This window comes from Haliaeetus leucocephalus, unplaced genomic scaffold, assembly GCF_000737465.1.
Source record: "Haliaeetus leucocephalus isolate CR32 unplaced genomic scaffold, Haliaeetus_leucocephalus-4.0 Scaffold763, whole genome shotgun sequence".
NCBI classification, from domain to species: Eukaryota; Metazoa; Chordata; class Aves; order Accipitriformes; family Accipitridae; genus Haliaeetus; species Haliaeetus leucocephalus.
The window spans coordinates 4,771,861-4,792,015 of NW_010973199.1; the positions used below are offsets into that span (position 1 = coordinate 4,771,861).

General features: G+C 41.6%; 1 protein-coding gene across 1 annotated transcript in view; it reads right to left on the bottom strand.

Annotated features, from left to right (window-relative positions):
- CPED1 (cadherin-like and PC-esterase domain containing 1) overlaps nt 1-20,155 on the bottom strand; it is a 168,605-nt gene that overhangs the window by 127,052 nt on the left and 21,398 nt on the right. The window contains exon 5 of the mRNA XM_010581312.1: nt 17,529-17,715. Within this exon, the coding sequence (XP_010579614.1) occupies nt 17,529-17,715 (187 nt within the window). The remainder of the gene's footprint in view (nt 1-17,528; nt 17,716-20,155) is intronic.

Below are 20,155 nucleotides of genomic sequence, written 5' to 3' on the forward strand. Positions count from 1 at the left end.
GACACAGCCGGGACAGCTGACCCCAACTGACCCAAGGGGTATCCCAGACCATAGGACGTCATGCTCAGCATGTAAAGCTGGGGGAAAAGAAGGAAGGGGGGACGTTCAGAGTGATGGCGTTTGTCTTCCCAAGTCACCACTATACGTGATGGAGCCCTGCTGTCCTGGAGATGGCTGAACACCTGCCTGCCCATGGGAAGTGGGGAATGAATTCCTGGTTTTGCTTTGCTTGTGCGCACGGCTTTTGCTTTACCTATTAAACTGTCTTTATCTCAACGCGCAAGTTTTCTCACTTTTACCCTGCTGATTCTCTCCCCTATCATGCCGTGGGGGGAGTGAGCAAGCGGCTGGGTGGGACGTAGCTGCTGGCTGGGGTTAAACCGCAACACCATAGAGTAAATTTTTACCCATCCAGAATCAATCGTCCTCTTTAATCACTGGAGGCAGGATACATTTAATTTGCAGCAAAGATTATATAAAGAAAAGTTTCTAACCACAAGGATGAAGTACTAGAATACGTTACTTTAATGAGGCTACAGAACCCCTGCCAAGGTTGATCCTGAGTTTTGTACGTGATGGTTTTTTTAAAAGAAATTCTCCTCAGCTCTACGTGAAACATATTTGCAGGCACCTCTGCGCTGCATGGATGTGAAGAGAAGATTTTCAGGAAAAGGTATTGTTTAGGTACTGACACATTAAACTGTATTCAAATGTACTGTTGGCATGTTGTAATCCTGATCTGTAAAAAAACCCATATGACGAATGTAAGTTTTAGCTTCATGAATCATGAGTCCTCATAGTCTACAGGGGATAAAAAAGTCAAACTCCTCTGCTCCTGCAGGGTAATGGAGTGAGCACGGATTGGACTGAGTTTGGTGAGGAGGCACATATTTATGGAAGTAGCTGCTTGTGCATAAATCCAACTTTAAACAAGACAGAGGAATATGTTTTACAAAGCAGGCTTCATTCCTGCAATGTGATCAATTTATAGAGCCAATAGTTTGCTAGTCAAGAGTTTAGAGTGGAAGGACTACCAGATGTCTGAAAGACAGAACTACTGCCTCACTACCTAGCTCTAGACTCTGGGCTGGATTTTATGCCCCTCAGCATCTCAGAGGGCAGCAGCATCAGGCAGGCTGTGTGATGGGGTTTGGGGACATGGGAATTCTACACCTCTGAAGATCTGAGCTTCACTGATAAAGCTCCAGGGAAAAATATCCTTTGAAGCCTATTTCTGGTTACAGCAGCTTGGCTGTCCCACATGTGCAAAGCTCAGAATGCCGCTTGTTGGACTGAATGCTTTCTTGTTGTTAATGACATGGCCTTTTATAACTTTTTGATATCACTGTTTCATTTGTAGAGCTTTCCCTAAGGGAATGTCTCATACATAGGTGTGCAGGAATTTTCCCCTTAAAGAAGTAGTTATTGGAAATACGTTAATTTTTCTTTTGGTGTGGCTCTCGATAGTCATGAGCTATCACCAATTTGAACTCACTACAACAGTGAAGAAATGATCACTCTGCTGAGTGAAGATAGTGTAGGAAAAGGCAGCGAGGTTTCTGATATTTTCTGAACTATTCTGGAAAGCAGCTGTTCTCCTGTCCATGTGCAAACCTTTGGCTGTTTCACATGGTGTGCTCCATGCTACTTGTTAAGACTGACTGTACTCTGCCATAAAGCACAGTCCAGTCCAGTAACCACCTGATTAACTAGACAAATTAGGCTGAACTCTTCTGGCACATTAATTGCAGTGTAGTATTATAAGTGTAAAAAAAACCCCACCCTATGTATGAGGCTGAGATTGTTGGACGCCATCAATTCATTCACAAAATACCTCATACAGTTGCTGTATGGCTGCCAGCAAAAGGCTGCAGGAATCCCGAGGACAGTCACTATTCACTCCCCTTGAGGATGATCAGGGTTTTATGTTGGCTCAGCTACCCCCTAACTAAGAGGATCTGAAGTGCCAAGGGAAACATTCTTTGTGGAGGAGAGGCTGGCATGAACTAAGTGGAACCAGTCTTAATTCCAAGGACAGTTCATCCATCCCTCAACAGCTTAGCACAAAACATTGCCCTGTGCTCAAGAATTAATGCACAGTCACATCTGAGTTCAGAATTTGGGGAGTGAAGTAGCCATTTGAAGTCCTGTTGCAGTGCCTCACCCATAAAAACAATGCAATGCTTGACTATTCTGTATCTCTTCTGCAAATACTGTGGAGAGATGTTAGGTCTAACTACAAATGGGGAGACATAATGCTTCCACTCTTGTCTGAAAAAAAAGAAAGATTTATTTTCTTATTGTTTCCTTATATCAGGAAGGGCCAGGGTGCAAGCCTGCTTTTCTTGTCAATCCAAAGCAGAATTTTAAAAGTACAAAAATAAATGACTGTAACAAGACAAGGGCTACGTGTTTCTCCCGAAACTCTTCTCAAATTTGGCAAGATGTTTTCCTGTTTCCACCTGGTCTCAGACTCTAAAACTGCCTTGGACCTACCCACTAAGTCAACCAGTTACCATCTTCCTTACTGGAGTAATTGATAATACAAGGCAGATGACTTTCTCTAAAAGAAGAAAAAGAAATCTATTGCAGGTATACGTACAAAAATGGAGAAGAGACAGGACAATCCCTTCTCCATTTATACTGCATTCAGTCATACAATAGATTAACAATCCTTTCTTCAAACAACAGACTACTCTAGTATAAGAGGCAACCACGAAAGAATTTGCAAATCTAAAGCAAATGCTTTAAAGTGGTGTTTTGCAATTTGCAGATAACTGTCTTACAGTACACTACAAAGGTAGTGCACAAAAAAAATTGCAGTATTATTAAACTATATCCATATACTTTTCTGTGCAACTGAAGAATGAGCAGAATACTGGAAATAAAAGTAGCTAAAGTACATCCAAAAATTATATTTGTCTGACATGGGGAGAAGAGTACTGCAGTATGTAATACAGGTGCATTAGATGGTTCTTAGTTTATTGCGGAGAGACCATGTCAGGCTAAGAATAATCCTCCACTGAGTTGTATTACAGATTGTAACTCTAACAATCTATAGTTTTTATCATGGTATAATCTGACAACTCAAGCTATGAAAATATGCCATCAAAATACTTTCTGAGCTACAGTAGAGTTCAATAGCAAACAAAAGGAAAATATGTAGTCCTGACTCAATGGCAAACACATCAGGGCAGTTCAAACACTCAAGCCTGTTATTCCACTTCTGTGCTTACACATTGTGCTTTGGATGAATATTCAGATTACTCTGGTATGCTCTCCACACGTACTTTCTGCATAGCAAGCCTCAGTGAAACCAAAAGCATCTGGTAATCCAATATGGTATGCTCTACTTGTATGCAAGCTAAAAACATTTACATCCCTAGTTGCTCCCAAATGCTGGAATTTTTACTCTCTACGTATTTAATACACAAGGTAGGCTACCACAGTCAAAGCTGCTAGATATGTTTCTCACTTGCACAAGAAAGCATCGTGGGACTGAGACCTAACCTTCTCTGGGATGGAAGTACTTGGTACCTAGTTAAAGCACATAGCTGTCACAGATCTGCCAAAGCTCAGCTCATCCATCTGTGTAGGTGCTTCCTTACCTGCTGTGAAGATGGAGAAGGAAGCCATCTGACAGAAAAGCCTGATTGAGAGATATTAGAGACAGGCTACTGACAGTGCACTGGGATGAAGAACCAGGTGAAAACTGGAAAGAGACGATGTGCATGTGGGGACAAGGAGGGTCATGCACTTGAGACATGTTGGGATCAGACTGGGGTAAAGAAGCTCATGGGGAGGGCAACTCTATAGTTAAGGAAGCTATTGTCCATTTGCTCCATCTGTCATAGGCATTGCAAAAGTTGCAATGACGTCCCTGTCCTGGTAGCAGGGTTAGGGGCTGAGCATGAGAGGCAGCAGTGCGCCATGCATGGATCAAAGAAAATAAACCAAAATATTACCAGATTTTCACATGTGCATCCCCCTGCTTCATGTGATGAGGAAGAGGGCGCTCGGCTCTCCACGCCTCAGTGGAAAGGGAAGAATAGCTCCACCCTGCTCTGTGCCAAGGAAGAAGATTCTGCCTGACACAATTGCCTTTGGATAACCCTCACTGCTACGTGATCCAAGTTATTCTAACTGATAACTCTTGGGACTATATCCAGGAAAGAACTTGGTATCCCTGTTCTGTGCACCCTGAGTCAAAGTCATGTGAAAAAGCAGCATGCAGTCATGAAGTGGAAGGATGTATCATGTGCGAGTGAGTCAAATCAAAGTTGAAAAGAGTGCATGTCACAGCTTTTGGGTACCTAACTGCGCACTGCTTGTGTGCATATATGCCCGCCCTGGTCTGATATTCACAAGATTCTTCAAGATCTCCCACTATTTATTATAAAGTTATTTTATTTAAGCTTCAGATAACATAAAGAAAAATAGCAGTTTAAATATGTGAGGTAAATACCTCCGTCACTCACAGAGCAGAGTGGCAAAAGAAGGGAAACAAACGCATGAGGCAATGAAGAACACACTGGGGACAGGAAAAACTCCTTGTGGCTGGATACAGAGATCTAAGATGAAAAACCAACAGAGTCAATTGACTCAAAACCACCAGGATTCAAAAATTCTATTACAAAAACTTTTACTAAAACTCCAATTATTTTGGGGGGGCGGGGAGGGGGGGAAGTTTAGGCCTGAAGCTCTGTTATTTTACTGTGAGAAACTCAGGGGAACATGGGTTACACTTTTCAGACCCCCAACTTTGTTGCTGACAAGCAGAGCCGGAGTGCTTGTGCTCGCTGGTTCTGTGATAAAAAGCTCATCTACAGATGTGCCCACCAGAGCCCAGAGGAACTGCAGCAGGTGGGGGAACACAAATAGCACCCTGCTTTGGCTGCTCCCAGGGACATTGCAGGAGAGGCGTCTGCCCACAGAACATTCTTCTCTCTTACGCACGTGCACACACACACCCGTACACACGCACACACGAAGGAGCACAGAGGCGTGATGCTGGGTGGGGGAACCTCAGTAACCCTGTCAGAGAGACACAAGCCCCTGCCCTGGTCCCCCCCAAGCTGTCCCCGGGGAGACTCAGCCCCAGTGCCCGTCACGATGAGTGAACGGGAGCCCCAAAGCACCTTGTGCACCTGGGGAGGGGGAGAAGCGCATTGTCTAAGGGTTTGGGATCCATTACGAGGTGCATGGTAAGAGCATTTCCCAATTGCTTATTACGGGCTAGTTTAGTGGAGGAAAAGGAGGTATGAAGGTGAGTTGAAGAGGAACAAGCATGGGAAATAGAGGAATAATGGGATGAAAATGGCTTTCCACCTCTAAGCAGCGGGCTGATTGCTACTCTTGGCTGGCCGTGGCCTGTACCTGGCCAGGGCAGTCTGTCCTGTCTTCTCACTAAACTCCATTGCCAACTCTTTCCTGGCAGCAAGACTCTCTTGCGTGTGCGTGTGTGTGTGTCTGGGGCTCTAAGTGCAGCCCCTGGAGTGGGACCAGGGCTCGGAGGTCTGTGTGTCCGTGATGGCAGCAGCTGGAGCGGGTGTACAAGTGCATGTGTGAGTGCTGGCAAGTGGATGAGGCCGTGGGTGCTGTTTGTGTTTGTGTGAGTGCTGAGTGTGTTGATCTGTGTGGCCGGCTGTGTGTGTGTACATACCTGGTGTATAGGTGTGCGTGTGCCGGCTGGGAGCACACGCTCAGCTTCGCAGCCAGTTGGATGCAGGGGCATGGATCTGCATCAGCCTCACCTCTGTCAGACTACCGGATTTGGCCATCTGTAACTTGGACAAGTATGTTCAAAAAGGAGCTACAACAAACCCAAGATGTACTCAGGCATCTTCCCCACTAGACTATTACCAAGCCTGCTGATCCTGCTACTCTTACAAGGAAGAGTCTGGGTGTTTAGAGAAGCGCATGCAACAGATGGAAAGAGCTGGAGGCTGGGAAGAAGATTCAATGGGTGATTCAATGGGAAGGTAGCACCTGGGGAGGAGGAGTTCTGCCCAAGGAAACCAAGCTGCCAGCTTGAGTATACTTTGCATCCTGCCCTTCACCTCAACCTTTCTACCACTCCCACTCTGCAACAGGACATGAGGAACCTGAGCTGAGAAGCCCTCTGAATTATGGCACTAATAAGAATTCATCATTGACTTTAAAGGGCAGAAATTGTGCCAGGGCTGCGAAAAGAGCCTCTTCCCTTCTATGGATATAGAGGAGCCTCAGGATAAACAGCTAAGGAGTAGATGGGTCTTAATGTCCTGTCTCATTCTAATTACAATGAATTAGGATAACAATTACAATGTTAAAAGTATGGTGTTTGATCACCTATGCAAGAAACAATGACACATATTTTAAAGTCCGAAAGGCAGCCCTTGATCACTGCATTTACAGCACTCGAGCATCCTATGCCAACCCTAATTAATGTGTCAGATTCCTTAATACCCAAGAGGCAGGAAACAATCAGAATACTGAAAAAGAGAAGCTTGGGAATAGAGGCAATGGCTAAACTAAACAGTGTCAGGACACAGGCTCAACTGCTGGGCTGCAATCATCTGCTGTGTTTGTTTTCTTCTCCCTGGGTGGCCATGCAATGCCCCAGGAGACAGCTCAAGCCAGTGGCAGTTCCTAAAACTCAGTGAAGAGCAGGCCACCCTCAGCCAGGGGAAGAGTTTAGATACATGGACATGAGCCATACTGCATCACTTGTCCTCAGGACTAGCAAACTGACCCATTTTATTTATGAGTTGGACAAAACCACAGAAGACAGTGATGCAATAATTAAGTCATGGCTAATGTAAGGGAGACTTCCAACTATTCCCCACAGATACTGTTTTCTATGCAGCAACCTACGCTGCCTTTCAACTCTACTCACCTGGCATGCCATGGGCTACTGAAAGTCAGTGATATGGACATCATCATGACTACCATGTACAGCTTCCATGGACCATGGACTCTAAAGTAGACATTAAAAATACCTCTCCAAACATTTTAAAGAAATGTGGGGTCAGACCTCTCACTTTTGAAGGTCAACAGACACCCCCACATTGTTAGATTTGCAAAAAATGTGTACTGTAACATCTGGGATGTAAATCAGATGTGTCATGGAGCTAGGTAGAGAAGAAAAAAACCTGCTGCTTTCTCCTACCTCACACATCATCCTGTCATGAAGAGGGCAACCTAACTAGTCTACAGTTACGTTCTGTGCTAGTACTTTCTTGAATATTTCTTTCTTTCTATTCTTAGAGCTTTCTCCAAAGGTCCTCTAACCTTTTTTCTAAAGCCATAGCACTTCATTCCAAGTGAAAATGGGGTTAACGTGTGCCAAACTCTATGTATTTAAAGTCCTTCTCTTCAGCCTACTCTTTACAGAAAATTACCTCAATTATTTTTTATTGAAGACTGACTTCCAGACAGGTTCCAGTGATACTTAGCCTCACTGTGGTTGTGGAAACTGGAGTGAAGGCTTTTCTTTTTTTTTGAGAGCGTTGCTGAAGCCAGATGGAAAAAAAATATTTAAATGCCTAATTCCCATTTAGACAGACAAATACTTCTTGATTTGGTCCAAAATAGCTAGGTCTTGTTTTTATTTTGTTTATCAGCCTGTTTAACAAAGTACTTCAGTATGCTGATAGGTTTTCTGTTTTCTCTCTTGCAAAAAAAAAAATAATGAATTGTAGCAAACAATGGTTTTCTTCCAAATAAAGAAAAAATGGTTTTGTCTTCTTTTACACTAAAAGTTCTTTTTTCAAATAACTGATCAATTGAGCTGTATTCTGTCAGATCTAAAATAACTGTGGTTCTGTCAGATTCATCTTGCATTTACACAATGCAGAAGAAAAGTATATTCTATGTACATACACACTTATAGTAGTTGCTATAAATTAAAAATGAAACTCCTTTTTACAGCTAAATATTTATTTTGGAAAGCATTACCACAAATGTCAGAAACAAAGTCATTACAACAATGAGCTTCTTATAGAAACAATTTCTGCCTTGAATAATTTGTTTCAAACTTTCCAAAACGCATATCACTCAGCTCTTCTGTCCTTCCCTCTATCAAAGTCTGAATATATTTTACTTATGCGAGGCACCATTGAGGAAATATGTTAAGACTATATTTTTGTAATCTTGCTACCAGTTACAAGTTAATCAAATCCTATTCCTTTGTTACTTTTTAATCCAAATCCCTTCCATATTTTGCCTTTCTGTTGTAAAAAATGGACATTGTTTTGTAAGTAAACGCATCTGCCAAAAATGATACAAATTAATTATATGTGGGTTTTTCTCTTTCTAATCAACGAGTAGGTGTCAGTTTTAGTAATACTTTTCTGTATGATTTTTTTTTTTTTTTTTTTTTCAGAAATCTGAAAGCTCTTGTAGCCAACTTGAAACTGAGGGATAGTAAGTTTTGATTTCTGAGTATGTCAGAGAAGCTTCCTTTCTCTTCAACATCTGTGCAAACTAGAATTACCTCCAAACCTGACAACTTCAGGGGCCGCATAAAAGAATATTCAATATTACACTGAAAAATCAACTTTGAGGGAGTATAATGAATATCAGAAGGGTAGAATAATCATTCCCCTCATGAAGGAAAGGTTCCCATCTGATGTAAAATAAGTCAGTGTAAAAACAATATGGTGCGTGACATTTTCAGAAACATGTTCTAACCCATGGGTGGCTACTGCACTTTTGATGTCTGGGGCATTTTTGGGATGCAGCATTCAAAAGAGCTGTCAGCTGAAAGCAGATGCAGCTGGAGAAAGTTGGAATCTGAACCTAGGAATGGAGTGGGCTGGCTGCAAATTACAATGAAGGCACACACAGTGTATAAGCTTTTTGCTATCTGAACCAACAAAAGTCATGGTAGCTAAAGTAAAAAAAAAATAAAAATGGTTTGGTTTTGGTGGTATATAATGCCTCTACCTAAAATGGGAGCACAATGAGGAAAGACACCACACTTCTCACAGCTGACCAGGGCTCAGAGGCAGTGAGTCTGTCAAAAAGGGGCACAGCTTCCACCAGCCAAAACACTGGGCAACGCTCATGCAACAATCCCTTAGAGAGAGTGCTCTGGCAGGACTGCTACAGGCTTCTGGCTAGACTTACTGTCATTCTCCTAGCACCTATATTAGTAGACAATCATCTGACATTTAGGAACAGACATATATATTTATAAACCAGAGTCTCTGCTTGAACCCTACCAGAGCCAGGATTCATTTTTTAAAAAGGGAAGCATTTTAAAAATACTTGAATAAACAACTATCTGCTGCTACGTTCTTATCCCATAGGCTACAGTTACAAAACATTGCCTCAAACTCTTTTACAGGATTTGCATGTTACTAGCATATTATAAAGCTTGTATACTTACACCTTAATCCCTTATATTTATTTAATTTCAGTGGACTTGCACATTGTTGCTTTCCTTTGGCCAATGTGTGTATCTGCCTGGACACTGGTGTTTTTCAGAGTCTATTAACATGACATAATTTATTCCAGCAAAATTTTAATTTTAGCTCACTGTGTAATCAGTGTGCAATATTTTAATTATTGTAAGATCTACGTCAGCCTAATAAATACCACTCTCCACTGGCCTGTATGTTCTGTTTATATGACTAAAAAGAACATTCAAAGAAAGGTATGTTTGGTAACTTTATGACTAAATGCTATATTTTGGTTTTAACTTGGCAAAGTTCAATGTCCTTATCTTCTGTTATGAACAAATAAAGAATTTCCCTTTCTCAAGGAAAAGAGTGCGTTTGAAACAGAGGTTTTAGTACAATTCTGTAGAGGGTTTATTTTAGTGATACAAAAAATAGCTTGTGTGCTCTTCTGCTAGAAAACATGAATAAGTTCTGCTAATAATTAGGAAGGAGAATACATATTGTTCAGAAGAATATACTATGCATTTAGATTTTCTAGCAAGAAACCACAGCATCACATTAGAGAGCAGCATTTATTTGGGTATGTCAGAAACTGATTTGTTTTGTACTGGAACTAATGATGTCTGTGGCATGAGATTGGGCATCCACTTTCAACTAGTTGGCAAATAGCCAAGCTTAATTGCTAAAAGCAAAATTAAAAAGTGATCAAGACCATGTATGTTTCTGGCATACATTTTTTTTCCTAAAACTATATTAACTTTCATTTCAAGGAAGCAGAACAAACTTAACAAACATTAAGTATGCTTGTAACTCAGTATGCTCCGAGGATCACATTTCTACCTATTTAGTTTGTTTAGGAAGCTCCTCGCTTAACAACATGCAAAAAGAATGCTTCTGAAATTTTACTTGTCAAAACTTTGCCGTAAGTTTTGACAAGTAAGTTTTACTTGTTTGCCAAGGACTCACATGGCACGCATTTGCATTAGGAAACCAACCAGTTTTGTATACCATGAGCTATAAATTTGTACCAACAGTTAACCAAAATGATTTTTGGAAGAGAAGTTACATCTGCTAGATTTGAAGATATACATGTATTTTTATGGTAACCCACAAAATACTTCTGTGACTAGCCTCACCATTATTATTTTGCACCATATTTTAAATGACTTACTTATGACAGAATGATTTTGTGCTTTTGCTGGCATGCTAGGATCTCCAGTCCTGCTTATTTAACCTTACCTCCACAGGGTTGTTTACACTTTCAGAACCTGATTTCAATTTACTTTAATTTTCTCAGAGACTTTTGTATTTATAAAAGCTGAGCATCTAGTGACCTCTCTATTCCTGACATTTCCTTTACTCTCCACTATGAAAAAGAACAAAAACCCCAGTGTCCCATTTCTGTTCCAAAAAAACTAAACTGCTTCCTTCAGTGGGTTGGTCCTTGTAATTGAAAATGGCAACCAGATGTTTACAGAACACACCAGCAATTTTCCTTGAGGCCTTTAGTCTTTATAATTGTTTGCTAAAGTTAGTTGGATTTCATGGAAACTTGTCTGAGGCTGTAACAAACAGCAAGTAGGGTCTCCTCCTAACTGCACTCTGAACAATTAAAAATAAAAAAAATGAAATAAAAGTAAAGTTAGAACTAATGCTATCTACTCCTGTTAATGTATTTCAAACTCCACAGAAAACCACTCAGTAGGGGAGGAGACTTGGTTCTCTTACTACTGATTTTTACATGCCATCCCATGAAAACCAGCCCTATTTCAGAGTATGTTATTTGCTTCCTACCTTCTCAAACTTCAGTGGGCTATACTCTAAGCACCACTGATTTTGTCCTCCTTTCCCTTTTCCCCACTCCTGTCGGCAATATACTCATAGATTTGGGTTTTTTTGAGAATATTTTGCATTTTAAGAAGATGCTGTAAACTACACATTGCTTGTTCCTCAGAGCCCTGAGTCACCACAGCTGATTCATACCTGAATCTCTCTATCTCACTGTTTTCCCTCTTCAGTTTCTTGTCTGCCTCATTCTCTCAAGGCTAGTCATAGACTTCAAGAGGTCTGTGAGTCCATCTTGTTACCCCACAAGGGGACACACTACACCCAATAAAATCTCTTTACCTAATATTTCAAGACCTCTAAGATTGAATGCTCCACAGCTCCAGGGGATCCATTTGATAAATTCACTAGCCTTACCCCCAAAACAGCTTTCCTAATATCTAACATAACTTTTTCATTGTTGTAGTACTTCATATCCTATTTACTATAGGCATGAAGAATTGTTCTTTTTTCCTTGGCAGCAGACTTTTTGAATATTTTACGCTAACAAGTACCTCTGTTCCCCCAGTCATACCAGTCTTCACAGTCATTGAAGAAAGAGCATCACTCTGTCCTCCTGTCTCTACCACCTCCTCTTTCTCACTACTTCTGCTGATATAGTACATCTTGGAAAATGAAAAGCAAATGTCTGACAGTCACCAGACACGGCCCTGGGGGCCTCCGAATCCCACGGCGGTGGTTTATTCTCTAGACTAATTAGCAGCCCTGAGGAAACTATTACTGGCTGCACTTACGAAGTAGCACTTCTGCAAGTTCCTACCTTGCTGCTGGCCAGATGTCAGCAATTAAGCTGATTCTTTTGCTGATTTACCCTCTGGTCAAAAGTATGAATAGTGAGGAGTACCAGAGGTGATACAATACGCTAAAGGAATAACATAAAGATATACAGCAAGGAGCATGCATTTCATCCTAGTTCTGACAGTGACTCATATGGTTTTTATCCTAGTTTCTCCATCTCTAACTCTGGTGTGGCAACATTTCTGTGCCTCCTAGTCCTACTGTGAATAGAAGTGAACAGACACAGGCATTTTTTTCCCATGGAAAATGTAGATTTTCTTTAAAGAGCAGATTTTCCAAAGGATACCCCAAAAAAACCAAAAATGAAAAATTGACAAAGATTGACTTGGAAAATTGCTTTTGGGGAGAATCAAAGCAGAATTTTCTTTCATCTGTCCCCAACTGCTTCTTCAGTCATGCACCATCCAGAGAGAGACAGAAACCTGCAGCTAGCATCGCTCCACATCTGCTGAACACCTGTGATTGCTCCTGCAGGCTCATGCTTCCTGACATTCCCCAAGCAGCAGCTTTTACAGGGAGCAACCACTGGGTACAAAGAAGCAACAGCGCTCCACAGAGAGCCAAGGAGGGAGGCAGCTGAGGCCATATCTGCCATAACAATACAACAATTCTCAAATCAGCATTTTACAGCAAAATGAGTTATGTCTGAATATATTCAGGTTCTTTAACAATGAGGGGTTATTCACTCCTTGCGGTAATACGTAAGTAATGCCATGAGATGCCACCTTAAATGCCAGACAGATCTCTTGCCACCAGTACATAAAGAGAAAGGCCAAGATTCGCTCAGATTTGCTCCCATGGGTCTGTTGCCTCACTCATCCCTTCCTGTTCTTGGAGCAGCTCCACCCAAGCACCGCTCCCACATCTGCAAAAAGCCAGATCATCCTCATAGTTAGTTGCTGGAACCAGGGCTTAATTTACAGAGCCAAGTACTTAAACACAGTGTGCTCTTAAAATGGCAGAAAACAGAACAGAATTCAGTGCATATTGATAAGGTCAGCAATGAGGAAATAACTTCAGATCTAATATTCTTTGCAATATATGTAGATTTAAGGATATATATAGTATATGATCTCCACTTAACAATCTCAGGTGAGAAATAGGACATGAAGCTGGTATTGATTCCAGTGGAAATAAATATCAAGACTTATTGACCCAAGAGATAAATATCAACCAAAGCTAAGTTGGGTTCAATACTTGTCTTATGGAACAATAAATCACAAAAAAAACCCCAAGTCAATATATGTACTGTAACGAACTTTCTAATGGCATGGCTAATATTTCATCTTCAGTGGATGTCACTCAAACTGCAAACAGAAGCCATAGTAAAGTTTAAATACTTAACTGTAGTATTCTAAAAATAGGAAATGATCCTGTAAAAGCAATACTATGAAAATGGTTTATGATTCTTTTTTTAAAGTCACCCATTGCGATTGCACAAACTTCCACCGAATTATTAAAATTAATGTTCTAAGGCAGCAGGGAGCATATAATGTTACACTGCACTCAGTTTGCCAGCGGCCTGAATAGATGTGCTTTTTTCCATGGCCAAACTGACTGGCTATCATTAAGGTTATGCAGAATCTTTTCCACTCCAAAAGCTAGCAGTAACAGCAGAATTTTGCATGTTATTGCAGAATGAATTAAAACTGGCTGGTTAGGTTTGTAGCATTCAACTGCACATGTTTTTCAGAGCCTGCAGTTTTCTGAGATTTGTGTAACTATTAGTAAAGGTAAAGAATTGAGAAATTTAGGAATTGCCTATAAAAGGCAGGTCACCATTGACTAATGAGGCAGGCATATTGAGCAAAGGACAGAAAAACTGATGGCTCCAGAAAGAAAGATATAAGCAGATTATCTTAGAAGATGTCATCTGGGGAAAGTATGGCATTCAGGAAAGGTTCAGGCAGCAGACAGTAACTAGGGAACGTTATTTTTGGAGGGCAGAAAAGCATTTTAATGCAACACGTTTTTGAGATAAAACTTTCCTCTTAAAGTTGTGAAAATGTTGGCAGGGCATTACAGAGCCATAGGGACCCACAGATCCTGTTAATCTTTGCCATGGCCCCAGAGATGAGAGCTTCTCGGACTGGAAGGACAGGGAAGAAGGCAGAAGACTCTGGAAAATATTTGGCAAGTTCTTCTCCAGCGTTTGCCACTCTGGGAGGACCTAAGGGTGGTCTGAAGCCAGGCAGTTCATCCCACTCATCCCTGATAGAGCAGCACAGCTCTGTACTGGGCTGAGGGAAGGAAGGTCTGCGGCTTGTGCAGCTCAGCACAGAAAACCTCCCAGGAGAATGCCTGGATGTGTGGGGCTTTCTCACTCCTCCTTCTGACCCTTTTATTATTTTCCGTGAAGCTGTGTGACACTGGTTTCAAACCTGCTCCCAGGCTGCAGCAAAGGCAGAACGTGTCCCAGAGGCTATGTCTCTATGACCAGATTCTCACTTTTAAAAAAAGGAGGAGGAAGGAAGGAACAACACACCAAGCACACCTTCTTCTGCCTAGCTGGCAAACAAAACAAGTGTACCATTTATAGATGTGCTGGCCAATACAACCTGATACCTTTCTCATCAGGTGTTATCCTACTCCATTTGCACTGCTTGCTTCATGATGGACTTACCACAGATACTGGAGATACTGACCATGCTAAAACAGATCTATCCCAGCAGCAGCTGCATGCCCAAGGTGGCAATCCCAGCTCTCTGCAAAACTTGACTACCCTGTCATCTGCTACTAACACAGTACTGCCTCTCTATCTCCATCCCAGAAGCAGACTAAGAGATGTGTTAAACCTTACAGAAAAACTGGATCATTTAGGGCTGCCGCAAAAGGAAGACTCAAAGCGCTTAGAGCAGGCATAGATATCATCAGTCCATGGGCTTTTCCCTCCATGTGGGTTTAATTGCTAAGGAATGGTGAAAGCACAGCTACTTCTTGTTCAACCAAAGCTGCTTGAGAGTTTACTGACAGAGCTATTTTTCAGTGAAAAATTAGGGGTTTGAATAATTTATATTTTACTGCAGAAAGCATCTGTACAGATTTTTCATAGGAAACCCATAAACCGCAGTCTCTTTGCCTGAAAAAAAAAAGGTATCTTTTTCCTTTTTAGCCAACCATTTCCCAGTTACCAAAACTCAAAATGTTTTGGTTGGTCTGTAAGAAGTGAAAAATTTCCACGGAAGAAAACTATTCTCTTGATGTTTCTCTCCGACAGCAATGAACTCGACACAGTGCTGCAGCCCAGGTGTGGAGGATCTCCCTGGAAGATCAGTGTGCAGAGCTGTCACATTTCAGTTTCAAACAGGAGCAGAACTGGTCCCAAAATGAATAGCGGGCCAGCACAAAAAAGTTAGGAATGTTTTGTGGTGAATTTTTTTCCATATATGACTTCAGCTAGACTCTTGGCTCTCAGCCATTCTAAACAAAAAATCCTTTCAAAATTAGAGTGAACTTTGAAAGATACACGAGTAAGACAGACTGCTCAAAAATAAAAGCACTGGATAGAGCTGCTAAATAATACCAAGTAAGAAGGAATTACTCTTTTTATAGATTTTCCATAACATTCATGAGCTATGGTTCTCAGTCCATTATCTGTATCTTTTTAATAGAGGCTTCAAGGAACGTATTTTTTAATAATTTATAACACTCCTATTAGGAAAATATTATGATAAAGCATAGCTCAAAATATCCTTCTCCAAAATAAGGAGTACTATCCCATCCAGAACAGTAAACCCCATCATCTACTGGCAAAGAAAAATAACTTTGAGCATAACTTGTTTAGTTCTAAGAAAAGATTATTGATTTGGCATGCAGACATGCTCTTTTACTTACTTCTTGTTTTTAAAACAAAACTTGAAAGCTAGGCACTTACATAACACAGGGACTAGTTGAAGGCAGACTTATGTTGCCATGAAATGGGATTAGTAGAGTCTTACACTTTACCTTAAATTGGCAAGCATTTGACTTTTTAACATACTCCAACATCTGCTGGAAGCTGTAGCATGTTCCTGGAAAATACCTAAAACTTTTTTTTTTTTTTTTTTTCATTACTGGAGAAATACTGCAGGAAGTACTGGTGCTAGCCTGTAAAATGTAAATATCCACAGTTAAGCTATTTCTGCAGAGGCAGTGTTTGGAGGGTAAAAACTTGCACTGGAGAACCTGAACCTGAGTTGATCACTGTAGCAAAATCTAGTACAGTGATTTGTTCTAAGTCATAACTGAATTTCACCTCCCCACTTCCTTGGCCATTTGAAACAAAAGTATTTCACAGAGATGGTGCACATCGTCCCCAGAAATGCTATCTTTTCTCTGTGGCACATCTGACATGAGAAAAACCTGTGGACACACTGTATCTTGTCACTTTCTGATGGAAAGTACTCAAGGCAAGGAGTGGCTGAAAGGTGCATCTGAAACCAGATTAAATAAAAGACCGAGGTGAAGACAATTTACTATTTCTCAGTACAGCCTTCCAAGAAAACTGCATGTATCTTACTTTCAAAAAAAATTTCTTAAAGAAACTTGAAATTAGTGGTTGAGTTTTGAGCAGCCTCATCCATGTGAAATACTTATGTTTTTCATCTATGAAACTACTCTGATTGGTTAAAGCACAAAGCAAAACTGAGCTCTCTGGTAACCCCAGGAATGTATTGCAAGCCTGAATGATGCAAGCAGCCCTCCCCTTAGCACGAGAAATAACCAATCACACTGTTTTTCTCCTGACAGAATGGTGGCCTGTGCATTTTTTTCAAAGCCTTCCAGTTCCAAAACTGACTTCCAACAAAAGACCAAACTGAGATCACAGTTTCAGTTCATACCTCTAAGGTATCCAAGAGCACTTAAACATGGTCAGCATATATATAACTGGTCCCCAAAGCTCCTCTATCAGGCACAGTATAACTCCACACCACAAAGCTACAGTCCCTTGTGCAAGAGACCAAGCTTCTTCAGTAGCCTGCTTTAACTGTGGATCAAATTTCAACAGGAACTAAGAACCAGCAGTAATTTACCCCAGCATCTGCAGCAAGTGCGAAATATACTTCCTCTGTATCGTGTTCTTTAACAAGCTTAGGGTGAACATTACAGAACAATCAAAACATTACCAGAGGAAAAAGCGTACCTTCATGCATACAGCTTTTTCCTAAGAGAGAAAATGAGAAAGACCCAAATGTAGCAGGTATTTGTTTTGCTATGAAATGCTCTACTGAAAATCATTCCACAATTATATTGGTATGAGAAGTCATCAGGAACCAAACTGATCTGATTTGGTTGTCAAGACTATGATGAATCACTCTGCTGCATTTTTTAACAGAAGGAAGCATCTAATGGAAGAATCATCTAATTGTGGAAAATTAGCTGCATAACTGGGAAGGGCTAGAATTTGGCTTGTATCCTTACTCGCATCTAGAGTTTATAAGCTTTACCTCTGTGGAAGAATGATAGATCAATAGCTAACATTTAGTAATTAATGAATTAACTAAATTCAATTATTCTTACTGCGATAAGGGCCCTCAAGCCTGGGATCTTCCATCAGCCTCCTGTTTTCAAGGACCGTGACTGTATATCCATGTTTTGCCAGGATGCGCTGACAGAGTTGACGGTCGGTTTCACTGTGGGCAGGAGGTGCGTACAGAACTGCTCTTCTCGTACGGCTTCCAAAGTACTGGAGAATGGAGTCATTGATCTACAGGAAACACAATGAAAATACAATGGTTGTAAGATAGGACATTCCTCAGCAGTATAATATATAGCTGTTATTTTTCACAAAAAGAAACTAGCAACTTACTGTGACAATTTGGGAAATATTTCTCGTATAATTAAGAAGTCTCTTTATATCAGGGACTTCTGACCACAAATTCCATTTTGTCTGCCTCCCTGTTTTTTCTACCTTCATTTTGGACTGATATTGCAAGGGTTCAAAAGCTCAGGGCAGAAATGGAGGATCTTTAAACCATGGTCTTCCCTTCATGGAAACAGCTTTGGCTGAAATTTGGGCTGCTCTGGTGAGCCGGTAACAGTATTTGCCAGCTGACTTTGACTGTGGCCTCAGGCTGATCTGTCGGTCACCTAGCAGAGAAGACTTGGTGGGTCCCATGTAAACTGTTCCAATGAACATGGGTCCTACACAGATGGTAAGTGCAGGGGTCTGAGTTCTGTTATGCAGCGTGACTAAGAAAAGTAAGAAGAGTTCTGAGGTAAATGCATGCAGAGGAATCCTAAACAGCACTGCAGATGCTGTGCTTCCAGAAAATTAAATGTAACGTTGTCAGTACCTTATTGCCTTATTAGTCCAACACGATACAGCCCAGAGGACGACTGGCAGAGACACTTGTATATAGGAGCAAGTGGAAAGGTGTATGATGTCTCCAATGAATCCCAGGGAACTCTTAGGTTGTCTACCATGCACTGTCTTCCCACATAGTGCCTAGGGACAATAGCATCTAGAGAAAACCCTTCCTCCGTATAATAGCCTGGGATATGAGCTCATTGCAAGGAAAAATGGAAAAGAGCCACCCCAAACACAGAGAGAGAGTGTGAGCTTGACATTAAGATCTGAAAAGAGCAAATTACTGGGCCAATGTCATTGGGTCTTTGGGAGAGGGGGATATCTTATGTCTTACATAAGTGTGGTGGGTTGACCCTGGCTGGATGCCAGGTGCCCATCGAGCTGCTCTATCAATCACTTCCTCAGTTGGACAGGGGAGAAAAAATACAACAAAAGACTTGTGCGTCGAGATAAGGACAGGGAGAGATCACTCACCAATTACTGTCACCGGCAAAACAGCCTTGACTTGGAGAAATTAATTTAATTAATTACCAATCAAATCAGAGTAGGATAATGAGAAATAAAAAGTAAATATTAAAACACCTCCCTCCCCAACCTTCCTGGGCTCAACTCCACTCCCTATTTTCTCTACCTCCTCCCAGACAGCAGCACAGGGGGACAGGGAATGGGGTTGGGGTCAGTTCATCACACGCTGTCTCTGCTGCTCCTTCCTCCTCAGGGCGAGGACTCCTCACTTGTCCCCTGCTCCAGCGTCGGGTCCCTCTCATGGGAGATATGAACTTCTCCAACATGAATCCTTCCTATGGGCTACAGTTGTTCATGAACTGCTCCAGCGTGAGTCCTTTCCACGGTGTGCAGTCCTTCAGGAGCACACTGCTCCACCGTGGGTCCCCCACAGGGTCACAAGTCCTGCCAGGACCCTGCTCCAGCGTGGGCCTCCCATGGGGTCACAGCCTCCTTCAGGCACATCCACCTGCTCCAGCATGGCATCCTCCATGGGCTGCAGGTGGATATCTGCTCCACCGTTAATCTCCATGGGCCACAAGGGGACAGCCTGCCTCACCATGGTCTTCACCACGGGCTGCAGGGGAATCTCTGCTCCAGTGCCTGGAGCATCTCCTCCCCCTCCTTCTTCACTGACCTGGGGGTCTGCAGGGTTGTTGCTCTCATATTCTCACTCATCTCTCCTGGGTGCTGCTGGTGTTGCGCAGGGCTTTTTTTCCCCCCTTCTCAAATACATTATCCCAGAGGTGCTACCACTGTCACTGACTGGCTCAGCTTTGGCCAGCAGTGGGTCCGTCTTGGAGCCAGCTGGCATTGGCTCTGTCGGACATAGGGGAAGCTTCTAGGAGCTTCTCACAGAAGCCACCACTGTAGCCCCTCCACTACCAAAACCTTGCCACAGAAAACCCAATACAGCAAAAAAATAGGATGCTCCATGTGGGAAAGAGGTCACTAATATCTGGAATTGTCTAACTGTTCTTTTACAATTAAAATATCATTAACAGACAAGATTTTCTTTTTGTGAAAAGTATTTGTCTTTAGGATGACACATACCAGCATTTAAGGGATTAAATTCATTACATGAAATTAGTTCTTGGCAAGTTCATGAATTTCAACCTAGCAGTAGTTAGCAGTATATCTTTTAAAAACTATGTTACTCCATAACTTCTAATTTTAGTAAGCTTATCACTGGAGATACTAAGCGCTACACAAACAAAGCACCACCATTTTGTGCACCACACTGAAAAGAGACAGACGCTTTGAAATGAACAAATGTCATTCAAGATCTGTTCGGTTTTATAGGACCGGGACCCAGTGATAAAGTCACTCTTCT